Source organism: Hevea brasiliensis, chromosome 1 (assembly GCF_030052815.1).
Source record: "Hevea brasiliensis isolate MT/VB/25A 57/8 chromosome 1, ASM3005281v1, whole genome shotgun sequence".
In the NCBI taxonomy this organism is placed as follows: domain Eukaryota; kingdom Viridiplantae; phylum Streptophyta; class Magnoliopsida; order Malpighiales; family Euphorbiaceae; genus Hevea; species Hevea brasiliensis.
In genome coordinates this window covers 117,866,502-117,888,531 of record NC_079493.1, presented here as the reverse complement: position 1 = coordinate 117,888,531, position 22,030 = coordinate 117,866,502, and the positions used below count along the sequence as shown (strand labels likewise).

The 22,030-nt window shown below is 25.8% G+C and overlaps 1 protein-coding gene across 2 annotated transcripts in view; it reads left to right on the top strand.

The window, feature by feature from the left end:
- The window catches only part of LOC110648563 (receptor like protein 21-like), a 152,136-nt gene that overhangs the window by 52,235 nt on the left and 77,871 nt on the right, over positions 1–22,030 (top strand). The window contains exons 1-3 of one of the 2 annotated variants that reach the window (XM_058148649.1): positions 1,882–2,336; positions 4,151–4,225; positions 4,726–4,800. In XM_058148649.1, coding sequence (XP_058004632.1) covers positions 1,964–2,336; positions 4,151–4,225; positions 4,726–4,800 — 523 coding nt within the window. In that variant the 5' untranslated portion in view covers positions 1,882–1,963. Of the gene's footprint in view, positions 1–1,881; positions 2,337–4,150; positions 4,226–4,725; positions 4,801–22,030 lie in introns of those variants that run through there. The other variant, XM_058148633.1, reaches the window with a different exon arrangement.

The window sequence follows — 22,030 nt, the reverse complement described above, 5'->3', positions numbered from 1 at the left end:
TATATGCTGTAAAAAATAGTTATTTTAATTAAAATATATTAAAATCAAATTTAAAACAAAATTTGAAAACTCATAATGGTTATAAGTAAACTTCTTTTGTTTTTTTTTTATTTGTTATTCTGTTAGATTTGTGAATCAAAATATTAGTACTATTTGGAGATATACTTTTTTCTAATTTGAGTAAGATAAATGTTATTTAATTGAATGTAGAAGTATTTCCTATATATATAGTAGAATTCTTATTATAATATTATTTATAACTTCAGTAAAACTCCTAATCAGATTAGGATTGAGAAAACTAATACAATAAATAGGAATATTTATAGAAAGGCAGGCTTTTCCTATCTAGAGTAGCTTTTACCTATTATAGAGGTGCTCTTACCCATTAAGAAAAGCAGATTTTGCCCATTGACAAAAATAACACTTATTTATTGCAGTTCCATGGAGGGAGTGAGACTTCGATCTTAAGGGAGATTAAGGGTAGTTTTGGCTCCTCAATGGTTTTTAAAAATTTTTAATAGGTATATTAAAATTTAATTTTTTAATTAATTAATTTCTAAATTTTTTTATTAATCTCCCTACATATTTATAAAAAAAAATCTTAAATATGTATAGCAAATTTTATTTTTCATCAATTGCCCCTTAAATTTTCTATTGACCCTAATAATTTATAATTTATATATTATAATTTAAATTGAAACATTAAAATTACTTGGTTGTCATTAAATAAATATAAAAGTTCAATATATTCATACTTTTATATTTACAAATTAAAATTTAATTGGTAGTTGTTTTTGAAAATTAAATTCAAGCCAATCTAATAATTTCCTATTGCATAATCTAAAATCAGATTGGATTTTTCAACTTTTTTCTTTTAAATTTTTGTTTCCCCCCTCATTTTGTGATACATTTTTTTCTCTATCTTCTTTCTCGTTTACCTTTCAATCATTTATTTCATTAGTCTCAACTCTTATGCAAATTTTAGATGGATCAGTTTAAATATATATTTATTTTTAATTAACATGTTTATTTTATTTTTTTTTATAAGCAATATTTTATTTTATTGTTTTACTAATATCTAATTTTTTTACATCTCTTTAATTTTAACCATTATTATATTTTTTGATCTTATTTTATTATGCCATATAGTTAGTTGTATAGGCTTTATATTTATTTTTTTAGTATAATACAAATTATATATATATAATCTATGTATTATGTTTGGCCTTCCCAATGAAAATTTCCTAGCTTAGCCCTTGGGCATATTGCAAAAGAAAAATGTTATTGTCCATTGTAACTGAAGACATCATTTATGATGTATAATGTAGTTAAAATAGTAAATATATTGGGTTGTTTATAGAGAAGAATAAGAGAAACTAATTAATATATTTACCATGAACAGTTATATAATGAGGTTCTTTCGGATGTAATTAGAATGATGGATCGTATAAAAAGCTTGTAATTGATGATTTCTTTGAAAATAGAGGAAGATGACATGTCTATAAATGTAACTCTATGTTGAGATAATGAACCACGTAAATTTTATTGTTATGGATGTTTGCTTTGCTGTTTTGTAATTTATAGGCTTTTACAATGGAATCTTTAACGGTGAAAAAAGATCAATTAGACACATTTGGTATTTAAAATTATTCTTTTTAAGGAAAAAAACATTTATGAATTAATTAGTAGCTATTCAATAGGTTGCCTAACTAAAAGAAAACCTATACATCAATGCTAAGACTAAGTTATTAAATTGAAATATTCCATTTTTTAATACTTACCCAATTGCAAACTGGCTCGCTGCTTAATTCGGTTATCAATAATTCAAAGTCTTCCATAAGTCAACACTACTTACTTTCTTTCTGGGCATTTGTATATAAGAAGAAACTGAGATGGACCTCAAAACTGAGAAATTGAATACCCTCCTCATCAGTGACTTAGCAATAAGTGATTTGTGTTTCAAATGGAAAGGCCCTTGTTTAAGTTTTCATTATGGGTACTTCTTGTTATAATTTTCGTTCAAATGAATGGATGCAGAGCTTGCTTGGAAAAAGAGAGGATAGGTTTGCTGGAGTTCAAGGCTTTCCTAAAATCAAACTGTGAGCTTGATGATGATCTTGATTCATGGGTTGAAGATAGAATGAGCAACTGTTGTGGTTGGAATAGAGTTAAGTGCAATACCACCTCCCGGCGTGTCGTTGATCTTTCCCTCGATGCGGTCATATTTCCATATCATAAAATTTGTAGTCTAAATCTCTCCATGTTTTATCCTTTTGAAGAACTGCTCGGCCTTGATTTATCTGATAATTGGTTTTATGGTTGGATTCACCCAGCAGGTACGTGCATATTATCTTAATTAATTTGTTGCTCTTAATTAGTCCATCAATTTCGACCAAAAAAAAAAAAGTCCATCAAGTAGCAGTGGATTTAAAAGTCATGTTTTTTTTTTTTTTAAATGGTGAAGTACATAATTATTTAATTATAATAATAAAACCTATTGGTCCCAAGTGAAATCTCTATATAATATATATAAAAGTTAACGAAGAAAAGCATTAAAAATAAATCAGTTACTATAATAAATTTAACAAAAATTATAAATTTATATTAATAAATTTTTTTCTTCACCTACACATTTATAGTAAGAGCAACGACATAACTATTAATATATTATTACTGTATATGTTTGCTAGCTATCATATAAGTGATTAAATTTCAAATTTCTTTCTCATTTATAATTTTTTATTTAGATTACAAAATTATATGAAAAAGACTATTATTTATTTTAATAACTTGCTACTTGTTATCTGAAATGCCTTTTTCCTTTTTCCCCTCTTTAATACATTTTAAAGACTTACAAATAAGAAATTATGCTTGTTGAAAATTTGAACTTTCCAAATTAAAGACAGAAATTTTACTGTTCTAGGCAAAACGTACCATAGCAAATTTATTTTTTAATGCTTTCAAAATTTTCCACTAATTTTTATTTTTATCGTAAAGTTATAATTTGTTTCAATTTAATTATAGTGTAATAATAATTCTAAGGCAAGAATTAGTTATGTAGAAACTAAAGTTGATTTCTATGGACTTCAAATTATAGATGTTAATTTCTAGGGAATCTCATATTAAAATTTGTTTAATTTGAGTATCACTCAGTCTAAAATGATCCACATTCATATGATATATAAAATTAAAGGTTAATTTAATAATTATTGACTCAATATAAAATGACTATCTGAGTTTAACTTAATGAATCGAAATTAATTTGATTAAAAAATTAAATAAATAAAGTTTATTTTTAAATTAATTTTTTCAAATTAAACGATTGTAATTTGGTTTTAAAATATATAATTAACTTTCAATTCAAAGATTGGCATGAATTTAATTCAATTTTTTTTATGTATATAGTGATTCAATAAGTAGTTCAAATTAATCTACAATATGAAAATATCATATCCTAATACATTTGAGAATAAGACCCAAATATGAAGGCCAATTTGACTATTGGACTTTAAATCTAAATTATGTCCTATTTTTAATTATTCTCAAATATGATTTTTTTTTTCAACTCAGCATTCGCTAATCTAAAGTTTTTGAAAATATTGGATATAAGTGGTAATCATTTCAATGGCAGCATCTGAATGGAATTTAACTTTATATCCTGTCTTATTTACTTTTAATTGACAACTTATTAAATATATTATAAGGCAAGAATTAGTTATCTTACAATCTTTCTAAATGATTCATTTTTATTTGATCTCCAATATGAACTCCTTTATTTGATAATTGTTGACTCAATATGAACTTACAATTTGAGTTTAACTTAATAAACCCAAATTAGTTTGACTAAAAAAATTAAATAAATAAAGTTTATTTTTCAATTAATTTTTCAAATGAAACAATTATAATTTGGATTCAAAATATATAATTAACTCTCATTTCAAAGATTCGCATAAATTTATTTTTTATTTTTTACGTATATAGTGATTCAATAAATAATTTAAATTAATCTACAATCTAAAAATATCATATCCTAGTTCATTTGAAAATAACACCCAATATATGAAGGCAAAATTGACTATTGGACTTTAAATCTAAATTATGTCCTATTTTTAATTGTTCTCAAATATGAATTTTTTTTTTTTCAACTCAGCATTCGCTAATCTGAAGTTTTTGAAAACATTGGATATGAGTTATAATTATTTCAATGGCAGCATCTCAATGGAAGGTAACTTTATATCCTCTCTTATTTGCTTTTATTTGACAACTTATTAAATATATTCTAAGGCAAGAATTAGTTATTTGACAATCTTTCTAGATGACCCATTTTTATTTGATCTCCAATATGAACTCTTTTATTTGATAATTGCTGACTCAATATGAAATCACGATTTGAGTTTAACTTAACGAACCCAAATTAGTTTGACTAAAAAAGTTAAATAAATAAAGTTTATTTTTAAATTAATTTTTCAAATGAAACAATTATAATTTGGATTCAAAATATATAATTAACTCTCATTTCAAAGATTTGCATAAATTTAATTTAATTTTTTTATGTATATAGTGATTCAATAAATAGTTTAAATTAATTTACAATCTAAAAATATCATATCCTAGTTCATTTGAAAATAACACCCAATATATGAAGGCAAAATTGACTATTGGCCTTTAAATCTAAATGTCTTATTTTAAATTGTTCTCAAATATGATTTTTTATTTTCACCTCAGCATTCGGTAATCTGAAGCTTTTGGAAACATTGGATATAAGTTATAATGATTTCAGTGGCAGCATCTTAATGGGAGGTAATTTTATATTCTATTTTATTTCTTTTTACTCGGCTAATTATTAAATATATTCTAAGAATCACCTAAAAAAAACTTTCAAAGTAAAATTATCCCAATTCTAACATATAAGTTATATACAGTTAAATTTTATCGATTTAATCACCGTATACTTTTTTTAAATTTCATTAAATATCTTAATTTTATTCTATTTTTGATATTATTACACAGCAATTAAATTTATAATTTTTCTAAGGATGAAACATTTCCTCGGATCAAAATATTACTTTTCATTAATTTAATTTTTAAGCTAAAATCTAAGTGGATCAGGTTAATTCAAATGGGTTAGTTTTGGATTGGGTAATTTGAATTGTCCAGATTACCCTCAATTCAACCTTCAATTTTATGAGTCTTTTAAATTTTGTATAGATTAAAATGAATTATAAATCAATAAGATTGGCATAATTTAATTTAAAAATTATTTTTTTTATATAGTGATTAAATACAATCTAAAAAATATATGATCCTAATTCATTTGAAAATAAGACTCAATCTATGAATTGAAACCAAAATCACCTACCCTTAACTAGTAACTAGTCATGTTGTCCACGGTGTTGCTCGAATTATTTTACATAATTTAATATTTATTTTTTATATTTTAAAAAAATATATTAAAATTTTATTATTGCTAAAATTCTAATTTATTATGTTAAATGCAATTTAAATTTGTACTAAAATTTTGAATAATTATATAGCCACTAAAATTAAATTACATTTCTTAAATGATTTTTTATTTTTTAAAATATTTCTTTATAAGAATATAGCATAATAATATATTATCTTATATTTTTAATAGTAACTGATATAACTTTGTATTCCATTTAATTTTAAATTTTGAAATAAGTTGATAAGTTAATTAATAGATTATTTTTGTTATTTTTTTTAATTATATTATGTCTTTTAATATGCTATTTATCAATTTAAAAAAAAAAAATCAAGTGGCTTATTTTTATGAGCTATTTTTTAAAGTTCAGCTTATGTGTATATAACTTTTGGAAGGAAGAACTAAATGATTTTTTTAAACAAATCGAGTTAAAAGTCCTAAAACTTAATTTGCATAAATTATTTTACTATTCATTAAAATTTAGATCAGTGCTTTAAATCTTGATCATTTCCATTCGTTTTAATTTTTTTTTTTATGCTACAATGTTGCAAATAACTTAATTTATCTCAATTGAATATTTCAACAAGAATCTTGTCTTGTATACAAGTGAGTACATATTATACTAATTTTTTTAGTACTTTAAAAAATTTTAAAAGGGATGAAATGGTTAGGATTTGAACACTTGTTTATGTTATACCACATTAAGCAATGTGTGGACTAAATCAAAGAAACCTTAATCTTTCTTTTTACTCTATAAAATGTTCACCGATTGAAATGTCATCACAAATTTACTTTAAATCATCAACTGCCAAGTGTTCAGCTAGTAACAAAAATTGTACTATGCAAGGTTTTGAAAGATTACTAAGTTTGGAAAAGCTAAAAGTTTTAGATCTTAGCCTTAATAAATTCAACAACAGTATTTTGTCATCCCTAAGCAATCTTATATCGCTTAAGACTTTGATTCTTAATAACAATTGAATGATCGATCAGTTTCTGTTGGCATGCATGATAATCATTCTCAATGACACATTTTGATTTCATCTCTAATCTATATTTTTCTCCCCTTTCTTTTCACAATCACCTGGCTTAGGATTAACTAATCTGAAAAACTTGAAAGCATTGGATATAAGTCGTAATCTATTCGAAGGAATCCTCACAATGGAAGGTAACTTCTTATCTCATTTCATCATGTTAAACTTTATTAATTTGATTATTTCCTAGCTAGATTATATTAGAAATTAACTTTTAATTTTAATAATTCCATTTTAAAGTATCCAATTTAGTTAATGTTATTTATCAACACCAGCAAACTCCTCTCTTCTAATTTTCTTACCCTGCTAAGCTTCTTGGAAAGGGCTGAAATCCTCTATCATAATCGCCCTTCCATCTACAATACCACCTTTTACACTTGGTCTCTCTAACACAAACCTACCGATGATATCTCCAGTTTGCTTGCTTTCTCTTTTTTCCCTTCACATCAAATAAAGCCCATCACATTGTCTATGTTGTCGCCCCCAACATTTATGACCACATTATCTGCTAATAGTGAAGAATGCGCTTCTAGCCGTTAATTTCATCAGGAGGTGATCCTAGCTTCGGGCGGAACTAAAAGGTCTCGTCTCGTTTTTCTAAAGGTTTTCTCTTTATTTATATTTGGAAGAACATCATCTTTCAGGAGAAAATATGGTAAAAATAAAAAATAAAGTCTTAATTAATTTATTTATTTATTTTGGTGAGAAGAAAGTTTATTTTTGTAATAAAATTAAAAAAATTAAAAAGATAAATACATAGAAAATAAAAAATTGTAATAAATTACAATGATCACAGGAACAGTAAATTAATAAAAAAATAATAATTGAATAATTTAAAAACATTAAACTTAAAATGAAAAAATAATTTGACTTTTTAATCCACAATAAATGATCACGCCTTATAAACTCACTGCCACAGTGACATCTCTCGCAATAACCGAATAAAAAAAAATACAAAGTGAAAGAGAGAAGGGTAGGGAAGACCTTTTACCATTACTAAGAGTAGTAAAAAGTGCAACTCTTTTAATATGGTATAATAATAATTCTTGCCAGCTAAAGTTGATTTCTATGGACTTCAAATTATAGATGTTAATTTTTGGGGAATCTCATTAAAATTTGTTTAATTTGAGCATTATTTGGTCTAAAATTATTCACACTCATATGACATATAAAATTAAGGGTTAATTTGATAATTGTTGATTCAATATAAAATGATCATTTGATTTTAACTTAATGAGTGGAAATTAATTTGACTAAAAAATTAAATAAATAAAGTTTATTTTTAAATTAATTTTTTCAAATTGAACAATTGTAATTTGGATTCAAAATATATAATTAACTTTCAATTCAAAGATTGGCATGAATTTAATTTAATTTTTTTAATTTATATAGTGATTCAATAAGTAGTTCAAATTAATCTACAATCTAAAAATATCATATCCAAGACTTTAAATCTAAATTATGTTTTATTTTTAATTGTTTTCAAATATGTTTTTTTTTTTTAACTCAACATTCGCTAATCTGAAGTTTTTGAAAACATTAGATATGAGAATGTAACTTTATATCCTGTCTTATTTACTTTTAATTGACAGCTTATTAAATATATTCTAAGGCAAGAATTAATTATCTGACAATTTTTCTAAATGACGCACTTTTATTTGGTCTCCGACATAAACTCTTTTATTTGATAATTGTTGACTCAATATGAAATCACGATTTGAGTTTAACTTGATGAACCCAAATTAGTTTGACTAAAAAAATTAAATAAATAAAGTTTATTTTTAAATTAATTTTCTGAATGAAACAATTATAATTTGGATTTAAAATATATAATAACTCTCATTTCAAAGTTTTGCATAAATTTAATTTTATTTTTTTATGTATATAGTGATTCTATAAGTAGTTTAAATTAATCTACAATATAAAAATATCATATCCTAGTTCATTTGAAAATAACACCCAATATATGAAGGCAAAATTGACTATTGGTTTTTAAATCTAAATGTCTTATTTTTAATTATTCTCAAATATACTTTTTTTTTCACTCAGCATTCGCTAATTTAAAGTTTTTAAAAACATTAGATATAAGTCATAATGATTTCAATGGAAGCATTTCAATGGGAGGTAATTTTATATCTTTTTTATTTATTTTTATTCAGCTAATTATTAAATATATTCTAATATATTCTAAGCATCACCCAAAAAAAACTTTCAAATTAGAAGCATCCCAATTTTAATATATATTATCTTAATTAATTTGTTGCTCTTAATTAGTCCATCAATTCCGACAAAAAAAATTCCAAGTACCAGTGGATTTAAAAGTCATGTTTTTTTTTTTAAATGGTCAACCACATAATTATTTAATTATAATAATTAATTATTATTATATTATAATAATTAATTATTATTACAAAAAACAAAATTGAAAACCTCAGAGTTTCTCCCTTTTTTCTTTTTATAAAATTATACTACAAATTGAATGCCACGTTAGATTTACTTGAAACATTATTTAAGCTAATGTGGCTAATAACAAAAACTATATATGCTATGCAGGTTTTGATAGATTATCATGTTTGAAGAAGTTAAAAATTTTAGATCTTAGTTACAATTACTTTAACAACAGTATATTATCATTTTTGAGTTATCTCGAAACACTCAAGATTTTGATTCTTAGTGGCAATGAAATGAATGGTCAATTCCCACACAAGGGTATATATATATATATTTGTTTGTTTATTTATGACAACCATTCTAAATGTTTTATTTTTATTTGTTCTCAAATAGTTTTATTTTTTTTTTTCAACCATATGGTTCAGAATTTGCTAATATGAAGTTTTTGGAAACATTGGATATAAGTTTAAATCAATTTAGTGGCAGCTTCCCGATGAAAGGTAACTTCATATCCTCTCTTATTTTTTTTTTATTTGGCTGCTTATTAAATATACAAGTTATAATTCCTGCATTCTTGTTGTGCAAGTATATTTTTTTTTTTATACTTATCATATTAATATAATTAATAAATAAATAATATTTATATAAAAAACATATTTAATTATGTTTTGTGATAATATAAAATATTATATTTAAATCTTACGAATAGGACTATTACAATAATTATCAAAATCATATACTCAATGCAATTGAAATAAAATTTTAACCATTCACTGTAGTATGCAGAGTTTAGTTTAAGACCAACTAATATTAATAATATAATATTTATTATTTACTTATTATAAGATGTTCAATAAAATATAATTTGATAGTAAAATTATTTAATTATAGAGCTTAGCTATAAAAAAGGATAATAGTAATATTGGTTAAAAAACAAACTAATTAACAAATCTTTAAAAAAAAAAAAAGAAAGAAAAAGCCTAACACTACTCTAATAGTAACAGGTTTAATTAGTTTATAAAAATTCTTTATATGCGCATTGTTTTAAAATATTTTTTGTAATTTTTAAAAGTAAATTAAATATATTGTAAATTATACATTATAATTTAAGAGTAAAAGAAATTCAATTATTTGTTACTTATAAATCAAATTTGCACATTTAATAGATTAATAATTCTAAATATATATTATAAAAAAGTCTATAGATATTATTTTTTTAATATTTTTTAGATAATAATAATAATAATAATAATAATAATAATAATTATTATTATTATTATTATTATTATTATTATTATTATTATTATTATAATTATAATATTATAATAAAAGAATAATAATATCAATCAAAATCTTACTATTTTAAAATAATGCTTATAAAAAAAATAAATAAGTGTGAGAAATATTATTAAAATAGATGAACAATTTATTGTTATTATATTTTATTAAAATGAATAAAAGTATGATATTTCATTTGAATATGAATTAAAATTCATTTTATAATAAAATAAACTCATCTTAAATTTTGTTTAAAAAAGATAGTAATTAATTTGAATTTAAGAATTAAAAAATTAAATAATTTAAAGAAATTAAAATGATAATAACATAAAATAAAATAGTTCAAAAATAATTTGAATTTATATACTAAATGATTTTAAAATTAAAAAACTAAATTTAAAAAATTCTACTTAAATAAAAATTTTAAGGGGATTGAGCATCATTTCTAATTCAAAAAAATTTAAATAATTAAAAAGAAAAAAGTTGGATAGTACATCAAAAGTTTTCAAGATAAAATATGGTAAAAATAAAAAATAAAGTCTTAATTAATTAATTTTGGTGAGAAGAAAGTCTATTTTTCAATAAAATAGCAAAAAAATTGAAAAAGAAAAATAGATTGAAAATAAAAAACTGTAATAAATTATAATGATAACAGGAACAGTAAATTAATAAAAAATAATAATTAAATAATTTAAAAACATTAAAATTAAAATGAAAAAAATAATTTGACTTTTGGATCCACAGCCACGACACGCCTCGTAGACTAACTGCCACAATGACATTGTGATCATATAAAAGTGGCTCTAAATCCATAACTGAATAAAAAATAAAAATAAAAAATAAGAATTCAAAGCCTGCATCGAGCTCTACAGAGTAAAAGAGGAGACATTTTACTGTTATTAAGAGCAGTAAAAAGTGCACCTCTTTTAATTATAGTGTAATAATAATTCTAAGGCAAGAATTAGTTATGTAGAAACTAAAGTTGATTTCTATGGACTTCAAATTGTAGATGTTAATTTTTGGGGAATCTCATATTAAAATTTGTTTAATTTGTGCATTACTCGGTTTAAAATGATCCACACTCATATGACATATAAAATTAAGGGTTAATTTGATAATTGTTGACTCAATATAAAATGACTATTTGAGTTTAACTTAATGAATCGAAATTAATTTGAATAAAAAATTAAATAAATAAAGTTTATTTTTAAATTAATTTTTTAAAATTAAACGATTGTAATTTGGTTTCAAAATATATAATTAACTTTCAATTCAAAGATTGGCATGAATTTAATTTAATTTTTTTATGTATATAGTGATTCAATAAATAGTTCAAATTAATCTACAATCTAAAAATATCATATCCTAATCCATTGGAGAATAAGACCCAATATATGAAGGCAAAATTGATTATTGTACTTTAAATTTAAATTATGTTCCATTTTTAATTGTTCTTAAATATGTTTTTTTTTTTTTTTACTCAGCGTTCGCTAATCTGAAGTTTTTAAAAACATTGAATATAAGTCATAATTATTTCAATGAGAGCATCTCAATGGAAGGTAACTTTATATCCTATTTTATTTTCTTTTATTTAATAGCTTATTAAATATATTCTAAGGCAAGTATTAACTAAATTGGCTCTTATACATCAATCATTGTTACTTGGACAGGTTTGTGTAGCTTGATGAGACTTCAAGAGTTAGATCTCAGTTATAATAATTTTGGAGGCAATCTTTTTCCGTGCCAACAAAATTTGACGTCTCTGAGATACTTAGATCTGTCCGGGAACCAATTCACAGGGCATATTCCTTCATCATGGTTAACCAGCCTCCAATCCCTCAAATTTATTGATCTTAGCCATAATCTTTTTGAGGGCCAATTCTCATTCAGCTTATTTGCTAACAATTCCAAGCTTGAAGTGGTTAGATTTGCAAGTGACAACAACAAATTTGAGGTTCCGATTAAATATCCTGGTTGGATTCCATCATTCCAGTTAAAGGTTCTTGTCTTGCAAAATTGTGCTCTTGAAAGTATTCCTGAGTTTCTCTTTCACCAGTTCAAGTTGCAAGTGATCGACTTGTCTAACAACAAAATAGAAGGAAATTTTCCCACCTGGTTGCTTGAGAACAATGCAGAACTAGATCAACTGAGTCTTAAGAATAACTGTTTCAAGGGTCAATTTCATCTACCAACCTACACCAGCTTCAATACTGCCATGTTGGATATTTCAGACAATCAATTTATTGGACAGCTTCAAGAACTTGGTGGACAGATCTTTCCCAACTTGGAGTTTCTCAATTTATCCATCAATGGTTTTCAAGGTGATTTCCTTTTCTCACCTGGCGATGACTGCAAATTGAATAGTTTGGACTTGTATTTTAACAACTTCTCAGGTGCTGTACCAGACAAACTTCTTTCAAGTTGCACCTCTTTGGAATTTCTAAGGTTATCGAATAATAACTTCCATGGTCAAATATTTACCAGTCGATTTAACCTCTCTGGATTAAATATTTTGCAATTGAATGATAATCAGTTCGTGGGGACTCTATCAAGTTCAGTCGTTAAGATGCCTTACCTATGGGTATTAGATCTTAGCAACAACCGCTTTCATGGAGAAATTCCTCGCTGGATTAATAACATCACACTATGGATTCAGATAGACCTTTCTCAAAATTCTTTTACAGGTCAGATTTCTTGTGAAATTTGGTCAGCTTTATTCGTGGACCTTTCTCACAACTCTCTTTCTGGATCATTACCTTCTTGCTTCATTGGACGAGATTCAGGGGGTACTCTGCATATGAATTTGCAAGGTAATAGATTGACTGGATCAATACCAGAAACTTTTGTCAATTCTTCAAATCTGTTGACGTTAAACTTGAGAGATAACGAGTTATCCGGTAGCATTCCCAATAAATTTGGTAGATTTCTAAATTTACGGGTTCTTCTATTAGGAGGAAATCGTTTAAATGGCTCAATTCCAAATCGTTTGTGTCGACTGAATAACATCACCTTATTGGATCTTTCAAGAAATTCTTTTTCTGGGTTCATACCCAACTGTTTATATAATCTCTCCTTTGGAAGGAAAGGGCTTCATGATGAGTTCAGCACAGTATATGGTGGTATTAACGATTTTGAAATCATCGAGAAGGAAGAAGTTGGGCTTGTAACAAAACATGTGGAATACCGCTACAAGGGTGACGTTCTTAACTACTTGTTTGGACTAGATTTGTCGCATAATAATCTTGAAGGTCAGATTCCATACGAGCTAGGGGAGCTATCTCAACTTAGTGCCTTGAACTTTTCCCACAATTGCTTGACAGGATCCATTCCAGCATCTTTGTCAAACCTTACCCAATTGGAGAGTTTCGACCTCTCTCATAACAAATTAAGTGGAGAGATTCCTTCACAATTGATAGCTTTACACTTTCTGGAGGTATTTTCTGTTGCTTACAACAACTTATCAGGCAAGATTCTAGATATGGGGCAATTTAGCACATTTGACAATAGTAGCTATGAAGGGAATCCATTTCTTTGTGGACCTTTGCTGGAGAAAAACTGCACCAATGATAATGAGTCACCCCAGTCACCAACAAGGCTGGCACATAAAGCAGATGGCAAATGGCATGAAATTGATGAGGTAGTCTTCTTTTCAAGCTTTTCAGTATCCTTCGTCGTATTCTTTTTTGGAGTCATTGCTGTCCTGTATGTCAATCCTTATTGGCGACAAAAATTGTCCTATCATATTGAGAAATTTATATTTTTATGTTATTACTTTTTGTATGATATTTTATTTAAGTGATTTTCTTATTTGTATCATTAATTGGGTGTGATTTGCAAACCATTTTCATGAAACACTTGTTATAGCTAAGGTTTACCTATGAATTAACGACAATAAATTCAAGTATATGAAGTCTTTCATTTATATATTTTTTATATGTGATTTACATACATTTTCATTTTTGGTGACGAAGGTTTATGTTTTCATGTTGTTATTTTATTTACGATACCGTATTCAAGTTAAGAGCTCTATTGTACCACTAGTTATTGTTCTCTTTGCTCTTATTTTCATTGTTATTTATTTATTTTTTAAATAATCACAAATGGCATGGTTTTATTTTCATTTGTAACAACTGATCGAAATTAGAGAGGTTTCTTCGTGGTATTTCGTCGAACAATTGAGCTCTCTCTCTTTGTTGCTGTGTGTTTGTGTAGTTTACCAGTTCAATTCAATATTGTTCACTTGTACAAAAGCTTAACTTTCCTTGTCATTTAGATAAAAACGTGTTTGGATCTTTGCTTCCCTTATTTCAACAAACAACTAGATGCGGGTCTGTGGCCTCTTTATACCTTCAAATTACATCAACTTTTCTTCAAGTCACTGGTGAATAGTATTCCTGCTTATTAGCTTTGTAGAAATTAATTTGCTTACTTGTTACGCTGATGATTTTTCTTTTCTTTTTATTTTTCGTGTGCTAACTAATCCATCTCTCTCAAAATTTCTTGTGAAATATAGATTTTTTTTATCTAAATCAGGTTCATCATAAACACAGAATATATAGTGAAACTCACTTATTAATAGGTTCCACGTATTTATAACTTACCCGGTCTAAGTAAGATATTACATATGGACGCCAGTTAAGGGGCTTGGAGAGATGAGCCTTGGACTATTTGAAATTTTGATTCAGTAGAACTGTAGAGGGTTATGCACTCTTTTCTAATGACAAATGAAAATGAATAAATTCAAATTGAATTGAATTACATACACACATGTAGATATTTATCTGGTCTATATTTCTGATCCCATATATAGTTTATCTTTGAAAAAGACCCTCTAAAGGAAAGGTTTTGCTTAATCTTTATTATATTCTAACCCCTTATCTCCAAATTAATGTGAAATTTTATATCATAATATATCTATCACTTCCCCTGGCATCACACTTGGAAATTGAAATTTAGTCAACAACATGAGGTCCATATACTTGCATATGTATAGATAAATACTGAAACACAGGGCTCTCTCAGTGTGAATCGATTTTGCAAATGGAGTGTTTGACAACAAAGTGGAGTTTATGCGTATGTTCTAGTATCCTTTAGTGGGTACAAAAGTTGCTTGGAGGTAGAGAGATTGGGTCTATTAGACATCAAGTCATATCTTAAGCTACACTATGTGAGGATAGATGTTCTTCTCCCTTCATGGGTTGCTGATCCAGTGAGTTCTGATTGCTGCACATGGGAACGAGTCAAGTGTAACAGCAACGGCACTACGGCCCGAGTGGTGGAGCTTTCCCTCAGCAATTCTTGGCGGCTGAAAGGCCGTATGACTCAAAACCCATGGTTTCTAAATAGTAAATTTAAGAAGTAAAATAGTAAAATATTCACAATCCTATTTTAATCATCAGATGGAATGATTCAGAGATGTCGGAGGTGCTAACGTCAAAGATCTACCCTTCCCTCTGAACTACAAGTTCAGACCCAGAACAACCATAACCAATAGAGCTTCAACTATCCTAACTCCACAACACAGATATCAGATAAACCCACCCATTCAAGCACGATATGCAAAATACTAAAAGGAAATATTTACAACCCAACCCAGAAAAGGGAGGAAGAAACCACTTATCCGAGCCGGGGAGGGTCCCCTACCCGTCCGGACAGGGGAAGGCCTAAAGAAGGCTAACACCAATGGTTGTAACCACAGAACAAGAACAAGGAACAACAGAGAAATTTTCTTTCTCTAGAAGCTAGAGAGAGAGTTTTCTCTATAAACCAAAGAAGACCAACCAAAAGTTACGCTTCGAACAGCATATATGCGTGTGCGCGCGTAGAAGTATAGTGAAAGTGTAATAATTTGAAGGGATCATTTCCTTGCAAAGGTACTTTGCCAATCGCAATTTTACTTATTTTACTTTTCAAAAACAATGACCATATGCAATTCCTGTTTTCTGTTTGAGCAGAATTTAGTTACTCTTGAAAACTTAGAGACCTTGGATTTGACTGGAAATTCTCTTAATGATCCCCCAAATGTCCAAGGTAAATAAATAAATGCTGATTGCGATTTACTAGAATTTGCCTTAGCAATATACTGATTGCGATTTGCAGATTTTAAAATGTCGAAGAAATTGGCAACACTGAAACAAGATTTTAACGAATTTGGCAATAAAATCACCTTTCTGAGTGCGTTCACATCGCTTCGCACTTTGAGTCTTCAACAAAACGGGATCAGAGACTCCTTTTCAGCCCAAGGTATCATTATTCTTGAATTGTACTGTTAGTAGCCTTCTTGCAAGCACTTATATGTCACCATTTTTGTTCCCAATTTCGCGGCAGAAATGGCTTCTCTGAATAAGTTAGAACTGTTGGATCTGAGTTTCAATCAACTTAGCGACGCTCTAATAATCCCAGGTAAAAATCAATAAGTATGTGCATTTGCTTTCTTCGTATTGATATTTCTTTCTACTGCTGAAAGAAACATGGAGTATCATACAATTGTTGACTTGTTAAGTGATTCTTTTTGGGATTTGTTGTGTATTGGCTTTTAGAGGACTTTTCTTGTAATGGTAGCAAAAATGGTTTAGATTTCCTTAAGGCCTATCAGGTGTTTGTGTTTATGCGAGAGTTCTATAGGCGTTGGTCTTTCAACAAACAACAATTTTGTTATTTATTTGGATGATTTACCTGACTATCTCAGCGTGTGAATTCAATTGGACTGGGCTGATGGGCAACCCATAGTAAATGTGAAGTTTTTGGAATATGTGGCCCTCAAGTAAATGGAACCGAAAACCTGTTCCGAACTTCTATGGGAGGATTATCTGAAGCAAGATATTTTCTTCTCCTCCTCTAAAATTGATCTAAAATCCAATCTGATGTTAGGATATCAACAATTTGATATTGTTTAGTCCTTAATTTTTTATTTATTTTGGTTTGTTTTGAATGCTGAATTAGCTGCTCTTGGAAACCTGAAGACTCTAGTTTTATTATATGATTTTTGATATATTTAAAAAAAAAATTTTCATTTTTAATCTCAATATATTTTTGATAAAATTTTTCAATATAATTAATTTTTTAGATATAATATTTTTAAAAAATACTTTTAAATAAAAAAAAATTAACAATGAGATATAATGTAATATTATATGGTTCGTTAAGTTTTTTTTTTTAATTTTACCGAATATATTGGGATAATGAAAAATAATTCTCTTTCATATGGATACCAATTTTTTGAGGGTAAATATTTTCTCTAATCAATTAAAAAAAAAAAAAAAACTTAATGAGAAACACATGATATGATAATTTACAAGAAAAATTATGAAAAGAAAATTTAATAGCTTGAGGTTTTGTTGAGATGAATGGATTTGAATTTGAATTTTAAAATATTAAATATTAAATTTATAATTTTTATTTAGCTAATTAAAATTTTCAAATTAATCTTGAATGTGAAATTTATTGTTTGGATAATTAACTAAAAATAATTATTTTAAATGTTTAATTTTGCAAGTTATTCCAATTGATAATTCTTATTAATAATATGAAGAAGAAGAATTTGCATCTACTAATATAATGGAAGATTTAGATTTAAAATAACAAGTTTAGAGTAGTTATTATAAATGTTTAATTTTAAAGTTATCATAAATATTTGAAATTTATGTCAAATTCAAATTTATTTTCAACAATAATATTTAAATAATGTATTTATCCAAATTCATTAGACCAACCATCAAAATGCAACATTTGTTAGATCCATGTTTTCAAGACTTGCCAAAAATTATATCACTAAAACTCTGTTTATTTTATGTAAATAATTTATGTATGAAAAATATTTTATATAAAAGTTATTTATTAAGAAAATATTTTTATAAAAATATTTTTTATTATTTTATTATACTATTAAATTAATAATACGTGTTAATATCATACTCATAAAAGGATTTTTTACATAAGATTATTAAATTCTAAAAATTTTTTTTTTTATTTTCCTTAAAAATAACTTAATTTTCCTTTTAACTAAAAAATATTTCATGTCAATCAATTTTTTTAAATATTTCAAACATTAAAAATACAAAAAAATATTTTTTTTAAATTATTTTTTATAAAACAAATGAACCTAAATTAGTCTTGCAGGTCAAATATTATTTAGGTAAATTTTATAATGTAAAATTATTAGTATTTTAATTTTAATCGCTGAAATATTAACCCATATAAAAGGATATACACATGCTTTGGTAAAAGTTAATTTTAATAAGTCAAGCTAAAGAAAATTTTCTTTTTTCTTCCTCTTCTCTTACCCTTTTTCCTTTCCCTATCATATCTCTTTCCTTGAATCTTTACCGGTGAGTTCTTCCCCAATGACCATCCTAGATTATTTTATTATTATTATTTTTTATTAATAAACTCTCAAATCTGTATTTATTTAAAAGAGAATTGAGTTTTTCTCTTTATATTTATATTTATTAGATACAAATTTAAAATTTACACATTAATATAAAGGTTCTGTTTAGATTTTTTTTTTTCTTTAATTTTTTTAATAGGTTATTTAACTGTTCCAATGCAATATAAATCGTTGATTTTTTTATTAAAAACTTTAAATTTTTTCAATATAAATAATTATCTTTTATCAATGAAAATAGTTAAACATATTTTTTCCATTAACTTTTTATGATTTAATATCTTTTGCAGAAAATGCGTTTTTATAAAAAAAAAATTTTATTGTGCAAAATAAAAAATACCTATTATTTCTTGTAGATCATCTCTAAATAGATATTTTAATTATTTATATTTATATACGAACAATTAAAATGTGATGCGAACAACTAATAGTTAGTTGGATTGGTTGAAAGCAAGAAAGATGAAAAGGGAACACTCAGTCATATGAGTGAATGTGGAGGACAAGTATAATCGCAAAATGGACTATTGCCAGACAAATTTTAAAGTAAATGGTTGGGTGATTTAGTTTTGGTGGCTTTGATTATGGAGGCCTTTTTTATTAACTCAAAATATTATTAGTTAAGCTTATTATATTTTTGTTCGAATATCATACTAATAAGATAATATCTCCATGTTTCCATTGTTTTAATTAAATAATAATACTTAATACAACAATTATAACATTACTCTGATGGAAAATGTTTGTGAGGTGAACTTGAGATGCAAAGTAGTATATTTATATCATTTATAATTAAATTGACTTTATTGCATAATTACACTATTATGATCCAATATAATAACACTTACCATATGAATAGTATATCTTTAGTGACAAAGCTAAACTAAGCTAGGTGATTAGCTAGTAATTAAGGTTCATATATAGGAAATCATTTAGAACAGGTAAATGGCCCAACAATTTTTGTTGAGTGTTGTAGGAGAAGGAGAATTTGGGCTCATAAACTTCCAAGGGATTGGGCTGTGCAGGATTAATGTATTAATGATTAATTTTATGCTGATTGAAAGGAGCATTTTTTTTTAATTTTTATAATTATATTTTAAAGCAAAAAATACATCATAATTATATATTACAATTGAGTGGACTTAAATTATATTAGGTAAGTGATGAATTACATATTGAATCATAATTCAAAAGCTTCCCTTTCCCATTCCCATTCCTCAACCAAAAGAAATAATTAAATATAAAATAAATGAGGAAAAGAAGAAGTTAACTTTCAATTATGATAGTCTTTATATTAATTTTAACTTTTAATGTTGAAACCATATAAAAAAAAAAAAAACCATGAAAGCTGTCTCTAGCCATAACAAACCAATATATTCAAAAAAAAAAGATAATTATTTAATTACAATAACATAATATTTGAAATTATGGAAAGTTTAGAATTTTAAATTAATACTTTAAATGTAAAATTTTAAAAATTTCAAAATCATTACTTAAGATATCTCTAATTTTAAATAACAATAAAACTAAGATTTATTTTTAAGTCATCAAAATAAAACTATATATATTCATTTATAATATTTTTTATTTATAAAAATATATAGGTACTATTTTTTAACCCAAAAAGGTAAAAGTAGGTTGGAATATATATAAACATCATAAAAACAATAGAACTGATCAAAATCGGTATATTTTATGGTTACATGCTTTATTACAAAATAAAATTATGTTACTACAAAAAATAAGACGATTTAATGACATTTTGCAATTCATCTCATGTGATTTTTATAAACTGATTTTTCCCCCCATAAACTTGTTAATTACGAATTATTAACTTAACAAAAAAAACCTTTTAAGGTTAAAAAAATAGCACACATATAATATTTTTAAAAAATTCAATTGATAAATTATATGCAACAAATTTTATTTGAAAATTATATAAATAAATTACACATTTATTATCCTATATTGCGTTAAATTAAAATAATTAATTGTTTCATAACAATTATTTTTTCTCTTAATTTAATAAATTAACAATTTTGTGAAAAAAAAAACACATTAAATAAATTACAAAATTTCATAAAATTATCTTATTTTTCATAACAAAGTAATTTTATTTTGTAATAAAAGCAAGTAACCCTTAAATGCACCATCAAAATCAGCATTAGATGATTACTTTTCAGAATTGATGTCTATTCTTTCATCCCATGCTGACCATACTAAACTAACACAATTGCTTGTTCATTTATTATAACTTATATGGAAGGCTAGAAATGCTCTATTTTTTATCAATAAATATTACCTTTTCATTACGTTGTTTCTAAAACTATTGAAGCTACTGATGAACTTTTAGCAGCAAATCAAGTAGCAGTTTTGCCATCCTCATCTTCTCGTATCCAGAGTCTTAATTGGACTGCTCCAAATTTTAATGTTGTTAACATTAACTTTGTTACTGCTATTGGTGTGCATGAAATATGGTGCAATTGCCGTTATAGCTCGCAATTTCATAAGCTGTCCTCTTAGTTGGTTTTGTCAAAAGCTAGTTGGGATTACTGATCCACAAATTCCTAAAGAAATAACTTACAGAGAAACTATCTTATTAGGCAAAAATAAGCAGTTTTTGAAGGTTATTTTTTAGGGAGATTTTAAGAATGTTATTTCTTTTGTTAATGGTGGTAATATTCCAGCTCATCTGTTGGTAATCTTTCATGATATCTCTATTTTAATATCCCATGTCTCTCAGTATAATTTCCTTTTTGTTACCAAGAACTGTAATCGAGCTGCCTACTCTTTAACTCATAATATGCTTCACAAGATTTGAAGTATACAAACTTTGTAGTCCTTTCAAAGCTTAATGAATTTCTTGTGCCTTAGTTAAATAGAAAAAATAATTAAAAATAGAAAAATCAGCGTTTAGTATGGACCAAGTTAAAGCAAACAAAACTTCACCACGCTGCCCGAAAAATTTATGTAATCCCTACACTATCTTTCTACCCGTCCCCTCCATTTTTTTTTTTAATTTTACTAATTTCACTTCAGTTTTTGATCTTGAAAACTTTCCCAATCCTCTAAAAAGAAAAAAATATCTCGTTTTCAACTTAGGGCTAGAATCATTGACTAGGAAAATTAGTGTTAAATCAATATATGTGATATAATTTTAATGATTGATCTCTCAAATTTTAATGCTCATTCTATTAAATTTTTTTAACTTTTATTTTAATTGTAATAAAACTTTAAAATTAAATTAAAATAATTAAGAATAAAATAAGTAAATCTTTTATTTTATTTGAATTACAATAACTTCACAAATGGCTATAATGGAAACAGAAAATCGGTAAAGAAAATTGCATACCACAACATAAAGCATACGGCTCAATCTTTCCAAGAGTGATGTGTTTGGAAGTTTCCCAGAAGTCCCTATAAACAGCTGGCTTTTAATTTTGTACAAGTCAGTTTCGTAGAAGGCATTAATGGAAATGGGTGTCTTCAAAAGAAGACCTTTGACTT